General features: G+C 41.6%; 1 protein-coding gene across 3 annotated transcripts in view; it reads right to left on the bottom strand.

The window, feature by feature from the left end:
* Positions 1 to 22,025, bottom strand: part of scarb1 (scavenger receptor class B, member 1) — a 42,323-nt gene that overhangs the window by 12,358 nt on the left and 7,940 nt on the right. For all 3 annotated transcript variants that reach the window (XM_079524708.1, XM_079524706.1, XM_079524707.1), the window contains exons 3-10: positions 17,355 to 17,496; positions 16,506 to 16,709; positions 15,713 to 15,808; positions 13,485 to 13,600; positions 12,010 to 12,176; positions 11,481 to 11,599; positions 1,695 to 1,768; positions 1,431 to 1,482 (exon numbers count right to left, since the gene is read on the bottom strand). In XM_079524708.1, the coding sequence (XP_079380834.1) occupies positions 1,431 to 1,482; positions 1,695 to 1,768; positions 11,481 to 11,599; positions 12,010 to 12,176; positions 13,485 to 13,600; positions 15,713 to 15,808; positions 16,506 to 16,709; positions 17,355 to 17,496 (970 nt within the window). The remainder of the gene's footprint in view (positions 1 to 1,430; positions 1,483 to 1,694; positions 1,769 to 11,480; positions 11,600 to 12,009; positions 12,177 to 13,484; positions 13,601 to 15,712; positions 15,809 to 16,505; positions 16,710 to 17,354; positions 17,497 to 22,025) is intronic.

Here is a 22,025-nt window from a genome sequence, read left to right on the forward strand (position 1 = left end):
CCCACTCTAAGAGACAGAAAGACAACATCTATGTATCCACTCTAAGAGACAGAAAGACAACATCTATGTATCCACTCTAAGAGACAGAAAGACAACATCTATGTATCCACTCTAAGAGACAGAAAGACAACATCTATGTATCCACTCTAAGAGACAGAAAGACAACATCTATGTACCCACTCTAAGAGACAGAAAGACAACATCTATGTACCCACTCTAAGAGACAAAAAGACAACATCTATGTATCCACTCTAAGAGACAGAAAGACAACATCTATGTACCCACTCTAAGAGACAGAAAGACAACATCTATGTATCCACTCTAAGAGACAGAAAGACAACATCTATGTACCCACTCTAAGAGACAGAGAAACAACATGGATTGAGGACAGGTCCATCTATGTACCCACTCTAAGAGACAGAGACACAACATGGATTGAGGACGGGTCCATCTATGTACCCACTCTAAGAGACAGAGACACAACATGGATTGAGGACGGGTCCATCTATGTACCCACTCTAAGAGACAGAAAGACAACATCTATGTATCCACTCTAAGAGACAGAGAACAACATGTGACCAGATTTGACTGAGAGCCTGCCACCGTGCACCCTCCAGCTTTTTTTCTTTTTTTCCAAAATGAGTTAATAGCACAGGCAGACTCTTCACACAATAGAGCATGTCTGAAATAAGTGTGAAATCAACATGTAAATATGGAATAAATGCTTAAACATGTAGCTAGGTGTAATGTTAGAGTTCACAGAAGTGAACCTTTCATGCCTGTTTTCTCAACTCGCTGTTTTCTGCAAGACATTACTCTATAAGCCATATCTCCAAAACTGGTGGGTCAAACCGAACAACCAATATATCTATTTGAAGCTATGATCCCCTGCTTTCATATGACGTGAAAAGACGAAAATTCAAAAAAATCCAAACGGGAGAAATATCACAAGGATAATTTGAAAAGCGTTACTGTCAGGCAGAAACCTTCAAGTAATCTCCCTATTTCAACTTTATTTATTTTTATCCCACAATTTTGTAACCCATTTTTTCACCCAGTGTCAATTGTCTAATGTACTGTAATCCTGGGCTCTACACTCCCTCTGCCAACCTGGGGAGAGCAACGGACTGACTCCTGCTACGCATGAGAGTCCAAAGCCGCTTCTTTTCACCTGACAGGGGGGAGTTTCCCTGGTTGGACGTAGCGCGTGGAAGGAACACGTTATTCCAACCAGTTCCTTTCCCCTCCATCAGGCGCCCATTTCAACTTTCTGTTTGTTCATACATTCTTGGCTGACGCAAGCAGCCACTCCGACCTACTTCGTTTTCAGCCTTGGATTGAACCACTTAATTTAACTCTTTTTACAAATGGACCCAAATGGACCCACAACAACAACACGGAAACAGTAGGAAAACATGCACTGTACTTACCTCCCCAAACCAAATCATGGGCATCACCACCTCTGAAATATCTCCAGTTTGTCTGCAGGGGGCAAAGACAGTGACATGAATAATGCATCGATGGTTAAGACTGATTTATACAGTAGCAGCAGCAGGATCCCATCAGACAACATGATGATTTATACAGTAGCAGCAGCAGGATCCCATCAGACAACATGATGCAGAGGAATTAAACGATTATGGTGAGAAACGATAAGAACGCGATCAAACGTTTAAAGCATCCACAGTACTTACGAGAATCCGCTCACACTCTTCATATAGAGGTTGAGCTGCAGGCGGATCGTCACGTTCAGTGGAACACCCGTTGCCTGGAAAGCCAAACAGAGAGTTATTCTCACCTACATCTTGGCTTGTTTAGGGTGCCCTCTGTTTACTTTGGCTGTTCAGTTCTTTGGCACAGTCAGAAGCAGCAGCCGATTAGCGGACCTCAAGGTTCTAGTTGGGGTGTGTGCCAGACAGTGTACACGCTCAGAAATGTACGGAGGCCGGGTGGAATGATTCACTTACCTCCCGATTCCATACGATATCAAAGTCAAAGTCGTATGATTTGTCACACACGTTACCGCAGTGAATTTTGTTCTCCGCATTTGACCCATCTCTTGGAGCGGTGAGCCGCAGCCAAGGAGCGGTGAGCTGCAGCCGTGCCGTGCTCGGGAATCATTTGATTAGTTGATTTGATATCAAAACCTAGGGCACCCAAACGTATTTGGCCGTGCACCCCCTGTTACCTCCTGACCTAGCTGACGCACCCCTCAACGCTCGGTCTCGTTGTATTTGGCCAAAAATGATACATGTTTTTATATGATTATTATGGCAAATAATCACAGAATGTCACTGCACTGAGAGACATGCAGCTGCTGTACATACATCTATACATCTCCTTACAACAGTGTTTTACCGGATTTTGTAGTTTGTGTTAAATAACACTATAAAACCTCCATTACCCTTTTCATGTCACGCACCCCCTAGATGGGGTCCACACACCACCGCTTGGGAACCCCTGACCTAGGGTGTGCCAATTCAATGTATATTGCGATTCTCAAAATATATTGTGATTCGATTCGATGTTCAGTTCTTATTTTACAGAATGTACAAATCAAACCAAATCCAAATTTGAACACTCAAGATGTATGTTCTCTCTCTATATTTACAGTTGCGTAAAAATAATTGTGAATATCTCAATTAATTGCGATATGGCGGTTGTGTAATACTAATTATGACAGGCCTCTGCCATAGTTGCGAACGCAGTGATTGCGAACGCAGTGATTGCGAACGCAGTGATTGCGAACGCAGTGATTGCGAACGCAGTGAGCATTTACTATGAGACCCAGCAGATCATGTCTGTCTGTGTGTGTGTGTGTGTCTGTGTGTCACGCTGTAACACGACCCGCCCGCCACCAGAGGGCGCAGCTGTACACACAAAAACACACACACACACACACACACACACACACACACACACACACACACACATGCACGCACGCAAAAAAAAAGTATAAAATAAAAATGTCAATTTAAAAAGAATAAAAATTTAAAATTAAAAAAAAATTAAAAAAAAAAAAATTAAGAGGAAAAAAAAGCTCTGTGTGTGGATGTGTGTCAGACTGCCACAACAGCTGCGTTCGCTTCCCGCGTTCACGCGTCTTACTTGTAGTAATATTGAAACATTCTCACACAGGAAATTAAAATATGGTCTGCGTCTCAGCTTCTCCTTTATTTACGCAACTAATTTAGTTAACCGTTTTCTTGTTTTTACAATGAACAGCCAGTCGTGTCAAGTGTAGCACTAAAAGAGCAATAAAGATAACTACAGTATCTACTATCTAGGTGAACTTTCTTCTCGTATAATATTGTATACTTTACTGTATACATGGCGATGGAAATGATCTTCACTCCAGAGTCTACTCCCTGGTTGACAGGGAGTAGACCTGTACTGTAGGTCGCAGTGGTGTATAGTTTAGTAATCAAGTACAATTTTGAGGCAACTTTGAATTCCGGACTTTGGCTTGTAACTGGACTAGATAGTATTACTTTTACTACTGGTAAAATATTCGAGTAATATTTCCACCACTTTTTAACAGCATGTTCACACAGTTCTCAGTTGCCGCTTCCTCTCCGAGCCTGAGGAACACATTTAAACAGCCCTAGTACCTTCTCTTTTAAAACGTCCTCAAAACCCCACCACTTTAGACATGACTTCCCCACCTAATTTCCGGTAAAACATTTTTTACTGCTGCAACAACTGAACATGTGTTCTCTATACATCCACGTATGATAACAGCATCCTAAGGTTAGCAAGGCAGGCATATGACCTCAAACACTAGCCATGTGTTGTATGGAGAATATAGGTTGCTACCTTCAGAAGGAGATATGGTGTTCCAACATACAATAAGGTCAGACTAAAGAGGTCCTTTGGCTTAATCAGTAGTTATAACCATGGGGGTAATCTAGGCGGTGGACATTGCTCTTGTCCTTATGTATGTAATAGAGCGCCGAAGTCCTGACATCACTCGCTCATCCCCTCGATTCCCCATTTCCCCTGGTTCATGGAAGTCATTTCTCTACGGAGAATAACATGGGGTCATCTTAAAATCGTTTCATATAAGCGTTGTGGTCCAAAACTAAACAAGCTGTCTCGGCGTTATTGTCAGGGAGGTGTCTCTGTATCGTTTGCGACAGTCAGTCACTCATTATATGATACAGTCTGTTTCTAGCGGAAATTGAACTAATTCAGTAGCAGTAACAATAGCGTTTTCTCTCAGTCAGTTGATTCTTCATATCCATATGAGTGAAGCGGCCGGGATGACATGTTTATTTTTCAAACACAGTTCTTATATGAGGTGGTCTAAAACCCCCCTATGGGGATTACAATGCAAATAAAAAGTACATGAACCCGTGGATTTGCGCCCTCTACCGATATTGACGTCAGACTTCGGTGCTCTATATTGTTTTGTTCTTTGTGTTAGTGTCAAATGTGTGTATACTGTATGTGTTGTGCATACATGGCTGCTGTGTGAACTGACAATAAAGTACTATATCATATCATTACCGTAATATTGTCTACCGTTTTTGTAGCAATTTATCAATTTATTGATTGATTGATTCATTTATTCATTCATTAATCCATTTTGGGCGGGAACCCCTTTTGGTGTTATGTTGTACTTTAGCTGTTGAAAAATAGAAGATCTACAAGCTCATAGCACGGCACCGAGTGCCGCGCTACGAGCTTGTAGGTCCGCTTTTTTTGAAAAATTGTGAAAATGTGGCCCAAAAAGAATATATTCTTTCAGAGCGAATGTTTTTAACTCAAATCTTTGCTTCTGGGAGGTCCCTGGAGGAACAACATATTATCAAATGGGGGTTGGCGGCCAAATACATACATTTGTTGGGTTCCTTGACATGAACAAGTTTGAGAACCAGACATAGAAAGGTTTTTCAGAAAACAGTCAGGATTTAGAAGACATTTGTAGAATCGTCCTCAGGTCTATATGGGTTAAAGTTGTTTGTTTATGTAATACATCATTGAGTATCCAGAAAAGCACTTAAACGTCTTGATTTATTATCATCGTTAAATTATGCTTTTCATAATGAATGACCTCCATACTGTACATGTACAGTAACTTCTAAAGGGAGTACAGTATGTGTGAAACGGAGGTAATTTGCTCCACGTGAGAAGTTTCACTACATCTCAGACTTGAGTCCATTATGCTGTTCCATAAATCATTCTCTGTGGAGAACTTATATCTGAACAGATGAACCTGTTATCTTATCTGAAGAGATTAACCAATTTAGATGAAGGGTTCAAGGAACTAAAACAGGTTTAATTGACTGGCATCATGCATAGGTTAGGCAGGACACACACACACACACACACACACACACACACACACACACACACACACACACACACACACACACACACACACACACACACACACACACACACACACACACACACACACACACACACACACACACACACACACACACACACACACACACACACACACACACACACACACACACACACACACACACAGTTGTTTTTGGCAGCAAATTTTGATTTTAGTTTTAGTCAAAGTCTCTTGAATAGTTTTCATTTAGTTTTAGTAACATTTTAGTCACCTGGAATGTCTTAGTGGTAGTCTAGTTTCCGTCGACTAAATGTCATAAGATTTTAGTCGACTAAATCTACAGTTGATTTAGTGGACTAAAATGTGTTTTGGCGGGCCTTGATGCCGTCGTAATGACTGTTTTTACACTTGCTGAAAATAGCAGATCTACAAGCTCACAATGCGTTGCAGCATGCAACTAATTGTAAAATGACTTATACTGGATGTCTTGTCCACTAGTCCATTCAACATTTTAGTCTAGTTTTTATTTGTTGACGAAATTGTCAATATATTTAGTCTTAGTTTTAGTCATCATATCTTAGTTTTCATTAAGTTTCCATTTAGTCAGTGGAAAAAGTGCTATTGCTGCTATTTTCAGCAAGTGTAAAAACAGTCATTACGACAAATGACAATCTTATGACATTTAGTCGACGGAAACTAACACTAAGACATTCCAGGTGTACTAAAATGTGACTAAAACTAAATGAAAACTATTCAAGAGACTTTGACTAAAACTAAAATCAAAAATTGCTGACAAAAACAACACTGTGTGTGTGTGTGTGTGTGTGTGTGTGTGTGTGTGTGTGTGTGTGTGTGTGTGTGTGTGTGTGTGTGTGTGTGTGTGTGTGTGTGTGTGTGTGTGTGCGTGTGTGTGTGTCCTTCCTAACCTATGCATGATGCCAGTCAATTAAACCTGTTTTAGTTCCTTGAACCCTTCATCTAAATTGGTTAATCTCTTCAGATAAGATAACAGGTTCATCTGTTCAGATATAAGTTCTCCACAGAGAATGATTTATGGAACAGCATAATGGACTCAAGTCTGAGATGTAGTGAAACTTCTCACGTGGAGCAAATGACCTCCGTTTCACACATACTGTACTCCCTTTAGAAGTTACTGTACATGTACAGTATGGAGGTCATTCATTATGAAAAGCATAATTTAACAATGATAATAAATCAAGACGTTTAAGTGCTTTTCTGGATACTCAAAGATGTATTACATAAACAAACAACTTTAACCCATTTAGACCTGAGGACGATTCTACAAATGTCTTCTAAATCCTGACTGTTTTCTGAAAAACCCTGTTTCTATGTCAGTGGTACTCAAACTTGTTCATGTCAAGGAGCCCAACAAATGTATTTGGCCGCCAACCCTCGATAATATGTTGTTCCAGGGACCTCCCAGAAGCAAAGATTTGAGTTAAAAACGTTCGCTCTGAAAGAATATATTCTAACATTTGGGCCACATTTTCACAATTTTTCAAAAATAGCAGACCTACAAGCTCGTAGCGCGGCACTCGGTGCCGCGCTATGAGCTTGTAGATCTGCTATTTTTCAACAGCTAAAGTACAACATAATTCTTAAAACACCGAAGTAAGTAAGTAGTAGTAAATTAATCAATCAATCAATAAAAAAAAAACCTTTCTATGTCAGTGGTGCTCAAACTTGTTCATGTCAAGGAGCCCAACAAATGTATTTGGCCGCCAACCCTCGATAATATGTTGTTCCAGGGACCTCCCTAGAAGCAAAGATTTGAGTTAAAAACGTTCGCTCTGAAAGAATATATTCTAACATTTGGGCCACATTTTCACAATTAAAAAAAAAAAACAGACCTACAAGCTCGTAGCGTTGCTATTTTCAGCATGCAACTAATTGTAAAATGACTTATACTGGATCTCTTGTCCACTAGTCCATTCAACATTTTAGTCTAGTTTTTATTTGTTGACGAAATTGTCAATATATTTAGTCTTAGTTTTAGTCATCATATACCTTAGTTTTCATTTAGTTTCCATTTAGTCAGTGGAAAAAGGTAGTCGACAGACTTTTTTCGTCTTAGTTTTAGTCGACGAAATCAACACTGACACACACACACAAAGCGCCCTCAAACACCCTGAGAAGAGGAACACCCATGCAGGAATTGAAGCAAAAACTAATCTCACCACTGAAAACCTTTGTTGGCCGAGTTTCAACAGCGTGAATGGCACAGCAGTGCTTCAGTTCTACCTCAGAATGGGACTGGAGAGGTTTAGCACGGGGTGCAAGCCAGGTCCTACTGTAGTGTGTATTGTTTACTACGGATCCCCATTACCATTAGTCAGTGAAGGCTACTCTACTCTCTGCTGCCCCATCTGGCGGAGTCAGGTTAACTCTTCCTGGGCTCCACTCCAAACGTTCACACTTCCCAATCAAATCAAAACATAATACAATGGAATTCCACCGTTCATAACAAACCGAAACAACAAAAAATTACTGAAGATTTTGGTCTTCACGTAACACTAAGATTGTATAAATGTTAGCATATTACTCTCTGGTGGGACTAACCAAGAAATTATATGAATCCATGTACAAAAAAAATGTATATCCAATTACAGTCCAAACATCAAACAAGCTAACCAAACATAACTTCTTGTCTAATAACGGCTTCCTTTCATTTCCGTTTGAAGCTTGATTTATTGCCTATCCTTATTACATGTGGTGGGAGCGTACGTATTATAATAAGCCTATATATTTACATTACTGTTCTCTTAAGTGCATTAGTTCTTGGTAAAGGCAGAGAGTAGTAAAACAAACTGCACCCATAGTCTGTCTGTTGGCATATAGCCATGTCTAATATTGGTGGGCTGTATCTGTATCAACAAAATGTGCAGTTTGACCAGTATGACAGATCTTGAACACAAACGTCACAAGGCTAAAGGCCAACCTTTGATCCACTCTCATCCAAAACAGTGCAGCATGCATGCATCAACACTACCGCTCCCAGAGCAGTGGAGATCCAGGCGTTTATGATGAATTCCTGTTCTGTTCTTTGGCTATATAGAAGTGTATATTTGTACGTCTCTAAATGTTTTGATGAATTGAACAAGGTGGACCCTCTTGTAAACAAGCTTTATTGGGTCGCCCACTCACAGTTAATAACAGTGTTTGCATTGAGTTGTGCTTGAATTGTACTGTAATTCTTCAAAATTCCATTAATAAATATTTCAATTAATCATGTTCTGAAGTTTGTCCAAGCACTGGACCAAATTATTGGGTAATAATCAAGACTATATGAAGCTAGTTAATGAAATACAGGTAAAACCGTTCAGTCCACAGCTGTACTCCTCTTCTTATCATCGACATGTTGCTACTCATTTTAGACAGCATTTTATTCATTTGCATCGACCAAGAAAGTGATTAATAGTCAATAATCATGCCCAACAACTTGGCCTGTTTAGGCCTGGGCCAAGGCTCAGTGGTCCAGGCACCTTGGCTGGTAATCCAATCTGGCAGTGTCCCGCGGGTTCGACTCCCGATCCTTTACTGCATGTCTTCCCCCCATCCACTTCTACACCCTTGCTTTTAATTGATTTGTTTTTTAATTTCTTTTGTTATTCATGTCCTCACTGTATTGCAGTACTGCTCTTGTTTTTTAATGTTTATGCCTTGCTTTTCTTTTTTTTTCTCTCTTCATTGCTCTGTAAAGCACTTTGAGCTGCATTTCATGTCATGAAAGGTGCTATACAAATAAAGTTGTATTATTATTATTATTATTATTATTATTATTATTATTATCTCTCTCCCCATTTCCTGTCAGCCTACTGTCTGTCCCTCCATAAAAATATACAAAATAAAAGGCGAAAGCCACAAAAAAAAAACGTGGCCTGTTTAACCTGTTCAATAACAGCTCCTTGCAAAACAAGACTTAGTTCAGGACACATTCAGTATAATACTTGTTGTTTTTAAAAGATTCAGCTTTAGCCTATTTTCACTAACCCAGTTGGCATTAACTCCCCTTGCAGAAACGTATTAACAGAAATATAATTTTCACTTGTTCCATAGTGTGGGGCAGTGGTTCCCAAAGTGGGGTCCGCGGACCCCTAGGGGTACGCGACGCATAGCCAGGGGGTACCCGAAATAATTCCACTTTTTTTTAACATTAAAATTATGTTTATCTATGTGGTCATTTCTGCCAAGTTGCGCAATAAACTTATTTTTTGTGTTGTTCATTGTGTTTCTCCCATGTTTGCTTTGGGCCAATAGCTGACATGATTACTAAAACTACAACGTCAGTCAACCTGTCGTGAGCCCAAACAGTAACAGCAGGACGCATGCTGCAGAAACAACAAAAAGACTCAGGACACTTGAAAGGTTTCTGCGGCCGCTTCAGATGAGGGGGTACCTGGAAAAATGTCTACCCCAAAAGGGGTAAAGTAGCCTTGCCGAGCCATGAGGCCCATAGGGCAGGAGCCTATCTCCTGTTTCTGTAGCCATGAGGCCCATAGGGCAGGAGCCTATCTCCTGTTTCTGTAGCCATGAGGCCCATAGGGCAGGAGCCTATCTCCTGTTTCTGTAGCCATGAGGCCCATAGGGCAGGAGCCTATCTCCTGTTTCTGTAGCCATGAGGCCCATAGGGCAGGAGCCTATCTCCTGTTTCTGTAGCGTGAGGCAGCTTGATGTACAAGTACACCCCCTGGACATAACGCTAGTATGTCACAGGGACTTACCCCCAATCCAACCCTTGATGCTGAGTGTCAAGCAGGGAGGCACTGGGTCCCATTTTTACAGTCTTTGGTATGACCCGGCCGGGGATTGAACCCCGACCTCCCAGTCTCAGGGCGGACACTCTAACCACAAGGCCACCCAAAAGGGGTACCTGGTCCAAAAAGGTTTGGGAACCCCTGGTGTGGGGGATGGAACTGAGAAAGCTCGCTCGCGCTCCAGCCTTGTATTAGGGACGAAATGCAGTGCAAGTATGCATGCATTCATTTACTCTGATGCACATCAGAGTAAATGGCAAAAACCCTAGTTAAAAACAAAACAAAAAAACTACTAGAGTAAATGGACACATACGTACGTAAGTAGAGTGCAAATCAAAACAATTTATGCTACAAAGTAACTAGGAGGACACCAGCAGGTATGCTTCAAACTTAAGCTTAATGTCTAAACAACATGCGGTCTAAATAACATTCTTCACATTAAGTGGTCATCGGTCTTGGTAAAATCATCTAAAGAACATAACACGCCAATCAATCATATTGGCCTCTTACACTTACACTGCGGCCTCTACCTTCATATATGAACTGCATTCCTGGGTGTCTCGGTGTACGTAGTCTTTTTTTTCCGTGTTTACCCCTTCAGGCCGGGAACCCATTTTAGGGTTCTGTACAGTATGTACAGTATTCAAAAATGTAAAAAATGTGATGCTGCTATATAAATATGTGAAGTTTTTCAGAAAACTTAGGTCAGGATTTAGAGGTGTTTTTTAGAATCGGCCTCAGGCCTAAATGGGTTACCGTTCTCTTAGCCTGAGCTAACGCTAGACCTTTCTGGCCTAGATGGGAGGGCCGCGGCTCAGATTTACGCACCCCCACCATTGGTTCACCGATCTGTTCGTCAGCCCCGGTCTCTCCTCCCCCCCAGTGCAGCACTGTTATAGTGTCGATAAACCACTGGTTGCTGGAGTATACCATTCTAACGGACTGTCAAAGTTATTTCCACAGAGTCGGCACACGTTGGTTTTTTTCTTAGACGGTGTGGTGGGTTCTTCAGCCATTCTCCTCATTTTCCTCGCATAGCCTCGTTTGAAGTTCCACGGGGAATGATTTCCTCACGGTGTTATTTTGACGGGTGCACACCGCTCAGAGCCCTGACGTCACATCATTTGAAGCAACGCCTACGCGGAAGGGTTGACTCCCACGTTTAGGCCAGTGCAGCCCATGCGTAAATCCAGGCTTTCATTTTCCGCGCAGACGAAATGAAAGCCTGGGTATCGAGGCTACCGTTCTCTCAACTCGGTCTCAACTATTTCCATGACAGCCACCTCAAACATAACATCAACCGATGGAGAACTTTAGCCTACTGTATATAATAATAAGCTGTCTACCGTATGTGTGCATGTCCCTGGAGCATTGTAGGTGTGTTTACTCACCGGGTGGATGTCTATGAAGAGGCCGTGCTCCTCCTCGGTGGGCCGCAGGCCCAGCACGGAGTCCAGCAGCACGGGGTCAGCGTTGTAGAAGTGAGGTTGGGAGATGAACGTCGGAGAGTCTGTGTGGGGGGCAGGAAGTTACACAACTCAGGTCTATAGGACTGTCTGGTTTTGATTGATTGATTGATTGATTGATTGAAATATTTATTAACAGTTTGCAGAATTACAGTACATTTCAAGCACAAACTCAATACAAAGACTGTTAACTGTGAGTGGACGACCCAATTAAGCATTACACTTGTTTACAAGAGGGTCCACCATGTTCAATTCATCAAAACATTTAGAGACGTACAAATAGACACTTCTATATAGTCAAAGAACAGAACAGATCATGAATTCATCATAAAGGAGGTAAAAAGGGAAAAGAAACATATACAGTGAGGGGGAAAAAGGGGGGGCCAGTTTCGAATTGCAGCCGTCCGTAGGTGCCCTTTGAGAGCGGTTTTGAAGGAGTCACACACACACTTACCGGAGCGGCAGCTGCTGACATTGAGCAGTCCAGACTGTCTGCAGGGGCAGAAGCCCTCGTTGGGAGGGTAGTCCGAGCCGTTGGCGAACATGGTCTTTGGTGCAACGTATCGATAGGCAGGAATCCCTAGCATTTCTCCCGGACGCTGGTAGACCAGCTCCAGAGACCTGAACAAACAAAGACAATAAAAAAAAAAGATGAATACATGCTAGAGCAGTTCTTCTCAAACTAATATGCACCCCTATGGACCTTCCAAATTTAACCCATTTTGGGCGGGAACCCCTTTTGGTGTTAGCATTATGTTATGCTTTAGCTATTGAAAAATAGCAGATCTACAAGCTCATAGCGCGCCACCGTGTGGCACGCTACGAGCTTGTAGGTCTGCTATTTTTGAAAAATCGAAGAACCACTGACATAGAAACATAGCTTTTTCAGAAAACTGTCAGGATGTAGAAGACATTTTTAGAATCTGATCTCAGGTCAAAATGGGTTAATGTTTTTGGCCGCTGACTGACCCCCAACTGAAAACACTGCACTGTGTTGATGCGCTGTGAGCTTGTAGATCTGAATACAGCATTACATACATTTTCAGATGGGGGCCGCTGGCCAAATACAGATAATTCTGGGGCTCCTTGACATGAAATAGTTTGAGAACCACTGACATAGAAACATGGGTTTTTCTGAAAACGGTCATGATTTAGAATCAGTTCTCAGGTCTACATGGGTTAGACTAGGGTTTTTACCTGCATGCGTCAGGGCTGTAGAAAGACTTTAGACTAGGGTTTTACCTGCATGCGTCAGGGCTGTAGAAAGACTTTAGACTAGGGTTTTACCTGCATGCGTCAGGGCTGTAGAAAGACTTTAGACTAGGGTTTTTACCTGCATGCGTCAGGGCTGTAGAAAGACTTTAGACTAGGGTTTTTTCCTGCATGCGTCAGGGCTGTAGAAAGACTTTAGACTAGGGTTTTTACCTGCATGCGTCAGGGCTGTAGAAAGACTTTAGACTAGGGTTTTTACCTGCATGCGTCAGGGCTGTAGAAAGACTTTGGACTAGGGTTTTTACCTGCATGCGTCAGGGCTGAAGAAAGACTTTAGACTAGGGTTTTTACCTGCATGCGTCAGGGCTGTAGAAAGACTTTAGACTAGGGTTTTTACCTGCATGCGTCAGAGCTGTAGAAAGACTTTAGACTAGGGTTTTTACCTGCATGCGTCAAGGCTGTAGAAAGACTTTAGACTAGGGTTTTTACCTGCATGCATCAGGGCTGTAGAAAGACTCTAGACTAGGGTTTTTACCTGCATGCGTCAGGGCTGTAGAAAGACTTTAGACTAGGGTTTTTACCTGCATGCGTCAGGGCTGTAGAAAGACTTTAGACTAGGGTTTTACCTGCATGCGTCAGGGCTGTAGAAAGACTTTAGACTAGGGTTTTACCTGCATGCGTCAGGGCTGTAGAAAGACTTTAGACTAGGGTTTTTACCTGCATGCGTCAGGGCTGTAGAACGGCAGGGTGGACTTTGGGGTCATGAATGGGGGCCACATCTGTCCAGCTGTTCCATTGATGGCGTTACACTGAGGACTCTTCCAATTGCTCAGCTATGGAGATATTGGAAAAGATGTGTTCAGCAGAGAGATAAAAGATGTGTTCAGCAGAGAGATAAAAGATGTGTTCAGCAGAGAGATAAAAGATGTGTTCAGCAGAGAGATAAAAAACTAAAAGATGTGTTCAGCAGAGAGATAAAAAACTAAAAGATGTGTTCAGCAGAGGATAAAAAACTAAAAGATGTGTTCAGCAGAGAGATAAAAAACTAAAAGATGTGTTCAGCAGAGAGATAAAAAACTAAAAGATGTGTTCAGCAGAGAGATAAAAGATGTGTTCAGCAGAGAGATAAAAGATGTGTTCAGCAGAGAGATAAAAAACTAATCTGAACTAGAAACTAGAAAAATCACACCCGTGTGAAGTAAATGGTGCAACGCCGTGTGGGGGTCCCCGGGGGGGGGGGGGGAGTTCCAGACCCACAGGAACGCACCCATGGTGCCGGCCCGATTCCGGCGAGCCGCCCCGTGTCCGAAACGGTTGAGAAATGACAGAGTTACCGTGTGGGGGTCCCTATACTGTACCCTCCGCTGTACTGTACTGTCACTGTACTGTACTGTACTGGCACACCCGAAATCACCATATATACAGTTATATATGTGCGTGTGTTTGTGTGTGTGTTAGGTTGCGCACAGGTGGTGAAAAACAACCATGCTGTTTTCGTGCTCAGACGCACCCAGCCACCCAGCCAGCCAGCCACCCACACACATAGTCACTTAAGGAAGTGGTTGCACCACTTAATAAAAAACTGGGAGTTGTGCCACACTGTATCTCTTGGAACAGTCGATGTGGGAGGAAATCCACGCCTTTGCTTTTGACATGCCCCGCCCCCTCCCTGGTCATTCATTGTTAAGGCCGGTGGGGATATGTTTTATGCCTGCTTCTGGTCACAATGAATTAAAAACATGCATTTCATTTTTGGAAATGTACACTAGTGACCCACGGATTGGGGGTCTTATAGACCCGGCCCACCGACCCATTATGAGAGACCTAACCTGACCCATACATCCAATCCGGAAACAAATTTGTTGATCATTTTTCTTTTATTTTTAGAGGGGCGTGTCCAGCTTTTGGTGTGTGTGTGCTAACACAAACTTTGTCCTACACATTGAATGGACAATTTTGAGTGTTCACATGTAAACACAACAAACATTGCGTAAACACAAACATTGAAGACGAAGGTGAGGACGCAAATTGTGATTGGCCGGAATGAGATGATGTATGATGATGTACAATGGTAAGATCACCCCTCACTTCACACGGGTGTGATTTTTTTATTTTCATTTTTTTCAAATGAAAAGAAATATCAGATATACAAGGTAAAAACGACACGTTCCAATGCAATACGTTGTGAGCTTGTAGATCAGATATTACCTATTTAGTAGGTAATATTAGTTTGAGAAATAGCAGGGCTTAAGTTGGTAAGAATAATTCCGCTCCTCACATTACTGGTTTGGGACAATTTGACAGAACTTAACATATTATTTATGTAACTTTATATAACTAAACGTAGAATTGTGCAACACTTTCTAAAGATGTCTTGCTCTGTACTTTTCCATTAGAAAAGAGAGGAAACTCAGTTGAATGACCACTTGACTTAACCACAGGAAATCTAGAACCCCCACAATGCATTTTATTTGCGGATACCAGAGAACTTGCCAGTTTTCCGACTCGCCGCAGTTAGTGCATTTCTGTTTTACTTCACCTTCATTTAAATTGCATTGAATTGAGAGAGAGAAAGAGAGAGAGAGAGAGGATAGTTGTTTAGAGTTTAAACTAGAGAAAGTAGGAATGCTAAAAGTTTAAACACTAAAGTACCGAAACAATGTAATTCATTAGTAAACAATATCCTGAAATGGTATAGCCTACTTATCATTGGTATTCACTTTTTATCATTATCTAGCTGACCATTTAATTGCACAAAATCATTTGATCACTTTGGAGATGAACTATAACCTCTGTGGGTTTGACATCATACTACACTGAGGAAGACGGCATGTTAGCTTAACGATGAAGGATATTGATGAAGAACTTTCGCTGCGGCGAGTTGGTAAACTGGCGAGTTCTCCGGATACCTAATTTGCATGTTCCAATTCGTGTGTGACTCTCACCTTCTTCAGGCCGTTCCAGGAGTCCACTTTGTGGATGTCGGCGATGTTTCCCTTTCCAGTGAAGATGGTGAACAGACCCGTGTTGGAGTTGTTGAACTGAAGATGGACAACATAAAACACTGACCTTTAAAAAGGGTCAGCTTTTTAACCCATTTTGACCTGAGATCAGATTCTAAAAACGTCTTCTACATCCTGACAGTTTTCTGAAAAAGCTATGTTTCTATGTCAGTCGTTCTTCGATTTTTCAAGAATAGCAGACCTACAAGCTCGTAGCGCGCCACTCGGTGGCGCGCTATGAGCTTGTAGATCTGCTATTTTTCAATAGCTAAAGCATAACATAACGCCCAAAATGGGTTAAGTAAGTGATATCAATTTGTACTACAGTAAATTAAGTGTAGTGTAATGGTTCTACAGATAATTCATACAGGATACAGGATGAACAAAAAACTAGTGGACAAGAGATCCAGTAGTCATTTTACAATTAGTTGCATGCTGAAAATAGACGATCTACAAGCTCACAACACGTCGCAGCTTGTAGATCGGCTATTTTCAGCAAGTGAATAATGACGGCATCAAGGCCCGCCAAAATACATTTTGTTCGACTAAATCAACTGTAGATTTAGTCGACAAAAATCTTATGACATTTAGTCGACTAAAACTAGACTAAACACTAAAACATTCCAGGTGACTAAAATGTGACTGAAAACTAAATGAAAACTATTCAAGAGACTACGACTAAAACTAAAATCAAAATTTGCCGCCAAAAACAACACTGGCCTAAATGTTTACTTACATCAGCAAAGAGTCCGAACTTCCCCTTGGAGGGCAGCATGCCGGGCAGGAACTGATTGAGGAAGTCCACCAGTTTGCTGTCGTAGCCCCACATCAACTCTCCTACCGGCTTGGTCAGGAAGGGACCCTCGCCGAACGCTGTGATGGTGCCGCTGACCAACAAACGCACCGCATACGGAGCGTTCTCCATCATCACTGCTGCCCCCTGGAGGAGGGGAGGAGAATGCAGGGCAATAGTATTAGGCAAAGTCTTAAAGGGACACTTCACCCTTTTTGCAAAAAAGAAATATGTTAATGACATTTAGAAGATTTAGAACACTTTCCTGGGGGTCTATGTCTGTGTAATATGTCGTTTTAGATGTTTTAGATTTTTGCAGTGAGCCCAGTGTCTCTGATGTCATGGACACTGGGCTCACTTCCTTCCTGGACTACAATTCCCATAATGCTTTGGCTGTCTTATTGGGACAACATGTAGTCCAGGAAGAAAGTGAGCCCAGTGTCCATGACATCAGAGACACTGGGCTCTAAAACCACATATTACACACATAAAGACGCCCAGGAAAGTGTTCTAAATCTTCTAAACGTCATTAACATATATTCTTTTGCAAAAAGGGTGAAGTGTCTCTTTAAGGGGTTAGAGGTTTAGGGTTTTAAATGGAAAGAAAATGGTAAAAATCGCATTTTCTTTTGGTTTTTAATAAAGATTTTGAGGTTCCCCACAGATAAATATACAAATAATATGGCGTACGTGCATGCGTGCATGCGGTCATCCCGTGCGTGCGTGCGTGCGTGCGTGCGTGCGTGCGTGTGTGCGGTGCGTGCGTGCGTGCGTGCGTGCGGACCATCTTACCAGCACCAACATGTTGGGTATAGTGACGACGTCAGACTCGTTCCCTACAGACATGCTGGGTTCAAAGTAATAACTCCTCCACTCCAGGTAGGACACTGTGTGGTTGGCATGGAACGTGATGTTGTCCTTGTAGCAGCGCTTCCTGAAACACAGCAGTCACACACACAGTATGTCATGTTAATCAAACTAATCAATTATAAAAACTCGTCACTGGCAGACTATAGCCTGGGGTGCACCTATGCTTTCTATGGCATAGGCAGCTCCCGGCAGGATCCGCCGGGAGAATCTACTGTAGGCGCAGCTGCGCGACATGAGACTAATTAATTAGAGCGACAGAGAGCGAGAGGAGTGTGTGTGTGTACGTGTGTGCGTTAATTTAACAAAAGGTGCAGACGATCAGAAATCAGCAGAGTGATCGACGTTTGCGCTACTCTATGCCGAATTGAGGTGGACTCGGTCCCAGACTTTTTTTTTTCTCCCTGGAAATAAAAACTGCCAGACAGGCTTCTGAACTGTCCACAGCCCCTCCGAGACAGAGTGAATAGACAAAAATGTTACCATATTATAATGAGAACCGGCTAATTATATGAAAATAAGTTTTCAATTTGTTTTGTTAGTTTGGTTTATACAGTATTAGACATAACATAACATACTAGTTATTTCCCTAGTAAAGACGACCGATAGATGCTGTGCCGGTGAGGTAAGAAAGCCTAGAGGGGCTTATGCGAGTACCTCACCGTTTACGTTACTTAAACAATTGTTTTGGGTATGGTAGATTTGTATAGAAAGGCCTAACCAGGGACTGGGGTTGCAAATTAGCCTTGACTATAAACCCTATATAGAACGCAACAGTTTCAGGTTTTTACATAGATTGTTTTTTGTATAGTCCCTGTTAAAAAAAAAGAGTAAAACAATCATAATCATAATCATAATAATAATAAAAACAGATGATATAGTAATAGTAAAAGAAAATAAAGGCTAAAGTGGTCCTTTAAGAGGTTAAGTTTTTAATTGATATATAAGGTGGAATGGGGCATAGGAGGACAGAATACATTTGTACAGTATATATAGATGCCAATCTAATGTATGTATGTATGTATGTATGTAGTGCTTTTAAAACAAATAATAAAACGTCAATCTGGAATGTACTGTGTGTCTGACAGACAGCCAGTGAAGAGAGGCCAGTCTAGGGGTCCTGATGGGGGGGGGGAGGGGGGGAGGCGGCATTCTTTAAAGGCTTGCTGACCTAATTCCTCGTTGTTATTTGGGCAGTGGAACACAAAACTGAACGTTTAAGCTTTTGTTTTGCAGAAGACATTCATTCATTCATTTTCACATTGAGGCGGGAACCCCTTTTGGTGTTTTAAGCATTATGTTATACTTTAGCTATTGAAAAATAGCAGATCTACAAGCTCGTAGCGCGGTACCAAGTGCCGCGCTACGAGCTTGTAGGGCTGCTATTTTTGAAAGAACCTGAAAATGTGGCGCAAACCTTTGAATATATATTCTTTCAGAGCGAACGTTTTTAACTGATATATTTGCTTCTGGGAGGTCCCTGGAACTACATATTTTCAGATGAGGGTCCGCGGCCAAATACAGAGATTTCTGGGGGTCCTTGACATGAAAAAGGCTGAGCACCACTGACATAGAAACATTGGGTTTTTCAGAAAACTGTCAGGATTTAGAAGACATTTGTAGAATCGTCTCAGGTTTAAATGGGTTAAGACAACTGTTGACAGGTGTGCTTACTGTATACAGTCAGTATGTCAACCAACCATGGGACGAGGCTAATCTGCTTCAGATTTAGGGGATTTTGTAATTTCTTTCCCACTCATTTCGATTCATAACTTTAGTCCAGTACCATAATCTACAGAATTATAATGAAACATCAATCTAGGAAATTCTATCTAATCTAAAGTGAGAAAAGCACCCACATGTCAAAAAGGCTATATATATATATATCACAAACCGATACTGTACATACATCAGCACATTGGTTCTCAAACCAGGGGGTCCCCAGCAAAAGTATAGTTAACCCATATAGACCTGAGTTAAAAACATTCACTTTGAAAGAATATATATTCAAAGATTTGCGCCACATTTTTACGATTTTTCCAAAATAGCAGACCTACAAGCTCGTAGCGCGCCACTCGGTGGCGCGCTATGAGCTTGTAGATCTGCTATTTTTCAATAGCTAAATTATAACATAATGTTTAAAACACCAAAAGGGGTTAACATAATGTCACAAACATTTTACCACTTTATCCATTATTATTGTATACTTTGACCATTCAAAAATCGTGCTAGTATGAGCTTGTAGATCTGCATTTTCTTCTTTTTTTAATTAGTGAAAATGTGTGGAAAATCTTATATATATTTTTTAAGCATTTTTTTTAACTGAAGTCTTTACTTCTGGAGGTCCCTGAAACAGAACATTATGTTGTAGCCAAATACATATAATTGTGGGGGGGGGGGGGGGTTCCTTGACATCAAAACGTTGCAGGTTTATCAGGGTTCATTAAACTAATAATAATCAGACAAATGTTTTTGAAACAAGATCCCTGCGGCCTCATTCACACATATCAAACACTGATCAAGCAAATGGTTTGGTCGTTTCTTTTTGGGGTTTTTTAGGCCACCACAATGCTTTTCCAATGGGAGTCACATGGTTTGATCAAACATTTTTGTTTGATGGGGGGAGGAGGAGCAGAACACCACCAGCAATCAAACACAAATGTTTGGTCAAACCATGGGACTCCCATTGGAAAAGCATTGTGGTGGCCTAAAAAAACAAAATGACCAAACATTTGTTTGATGGTGTTTGATACGTGTGAATGAGGCCCCAGCAGACAAAAAGCTGTTTGACTCATCTATGGAAATGACCCCGAGTAGCAGGTCATGACACAGCTGCTCTGCATAGGATGTTGCTGCTTATGCAATTATAAAACCAGAGAGGAAAAGTGCCTCTTTTTCTCTACCCACACAAAGTTACATAACCTGGAGCAACATGATAACCCAATGGTCAGTGCCAGTGTTGCCAGGTCCACTTATTCTAAGCAGTGTTGTTTTTGGCAGCAATTTAGTTTTAGTCACATTTTAGTCACCTGGAATGTTTTAGTTTTAGTCTAGATTTAGTCGACTAAATATCATAAGATTTTAGTCGAATAAATCTACAGGCGATTTAGTCAACTAAAATGTATTATGGCGGGCCTTGATGCCGTCGTAATGACTGTTTTTACATTTGATGAAAATAGCCGATCTACACACTCACGATCGGCTAGTTTCAGCATGCAACCAAGAATCTGCCCCAAGAAGCTTGTTTTTCTGTGAAGGCACTTGTAAATATTGGTAGTTCATAGTTGCTGGGTTGTTTGGGCTTAAAGTGTAGTTGCTCATGTGGGCTTGCTTCCTAATGTTGCTTAAACCGTTCTCATATCAAGGACCCGCAAATTATGTATTTGTCAGAAGACGGAGAAGATTTGTGTATTCACTAATGCATAATATGAAAAAATATATATGCGTCTGCTCAAAACATCTCACTCAGAAACCTGCCTACCAATATCACTGTTGGGTGGATTTCTGAACTGTCCACAGCCCTCCTCTGAGACACTAGACAGTAATGGTGCCATCTTAGAATTATTAAGTGAGGACCGGCCAATTATATGAAGATAAGTTGAAAATGTCCTTTTACTTATTCTGCCGTGGGACTCCCCAGCGTGTGGTCATGGTTAATGCGACCTTGTTGCTTCTGTTGGGCTTGTTTTTCATAGACCTGGGCCGCTTGTTTCTGCTGCCAAAATCGCTGGCAACCGCTGTTTTAGGGCGCGTAGCACATGGCCTCACAATACGTCATGTCTGACAGCGGGCCTCCACTCTGTTTCCCGCCCGGCCCGGCCACATGCTGCATGTCACTCCTCTCTGCTATCTCTCCATGTTTCAATGTGTTGCATGTCACTCCTCTCCTCTCCTCTCCATGCTGCATATCAGCATACGTACTGTATGTCACTCCTCTGCTCTCTCCATGTTTCTATATGCTGCATATATGTCACTCCTCTGCTCTCTCTCTCTCTCTCTCTCTCTCTCTAAGCTTCCTGAGTCCCCAATAGAGGCTCAGATGAGCCCCCCCAAAAAAACTAAAAGAAGATTTTGTTTTTACGTAATGTTGAATCTGACTATCTGTCTGAGGAGTTTGTTTTATCGAGAATTAAAAGTGACCACTCCAAACTCATGCACACTATAAATTCCCGAGAGAGCATAACAAATGTAACATGTGTATGCTCACGGAGCTATAAATTGGTAAATAGTTTATCATTTTAGAAGACAGGAATGCTAACAGGATTTTTAAGGGACTTTCTCTCTCTACTCTATCTGGCTCAAGTCTGACGTCTGAGCCTGCAAATGGAAGCACAAGCCAGCTCTCTCATTAGTATCTCTTGTCTATAATTAGGCCACAAACAAAGTGGGTATCAAAAGATTGAATAATCTTTGTTAGTCATTCTGGATAAGAGCGTCTGCTACATGCCGAAGGTACAAATTGTTTCTTTCTGTCAGTCTGACTGAAAGAAAATCAAAAAAGGTATACTTTTCTTATAAAAGCACACATACCTGGCGAAAGGATATTCAACAAATCAAATCAAAGCATTTCTACCACAGATAAGCTATATTTACTAC

The sequence above is a fragment of the Electrona antarctica genome (genome assembly GCF_951216825.1).
Source record: "Electrona antarctica genome assembly, chromosome: 16".
Lineage (NCBI taxonomy): Eukaryota > Metazoa > Chordata > Actinopteri > Myctophiformes > Myctophidae > Electrona > Electrona antarctica.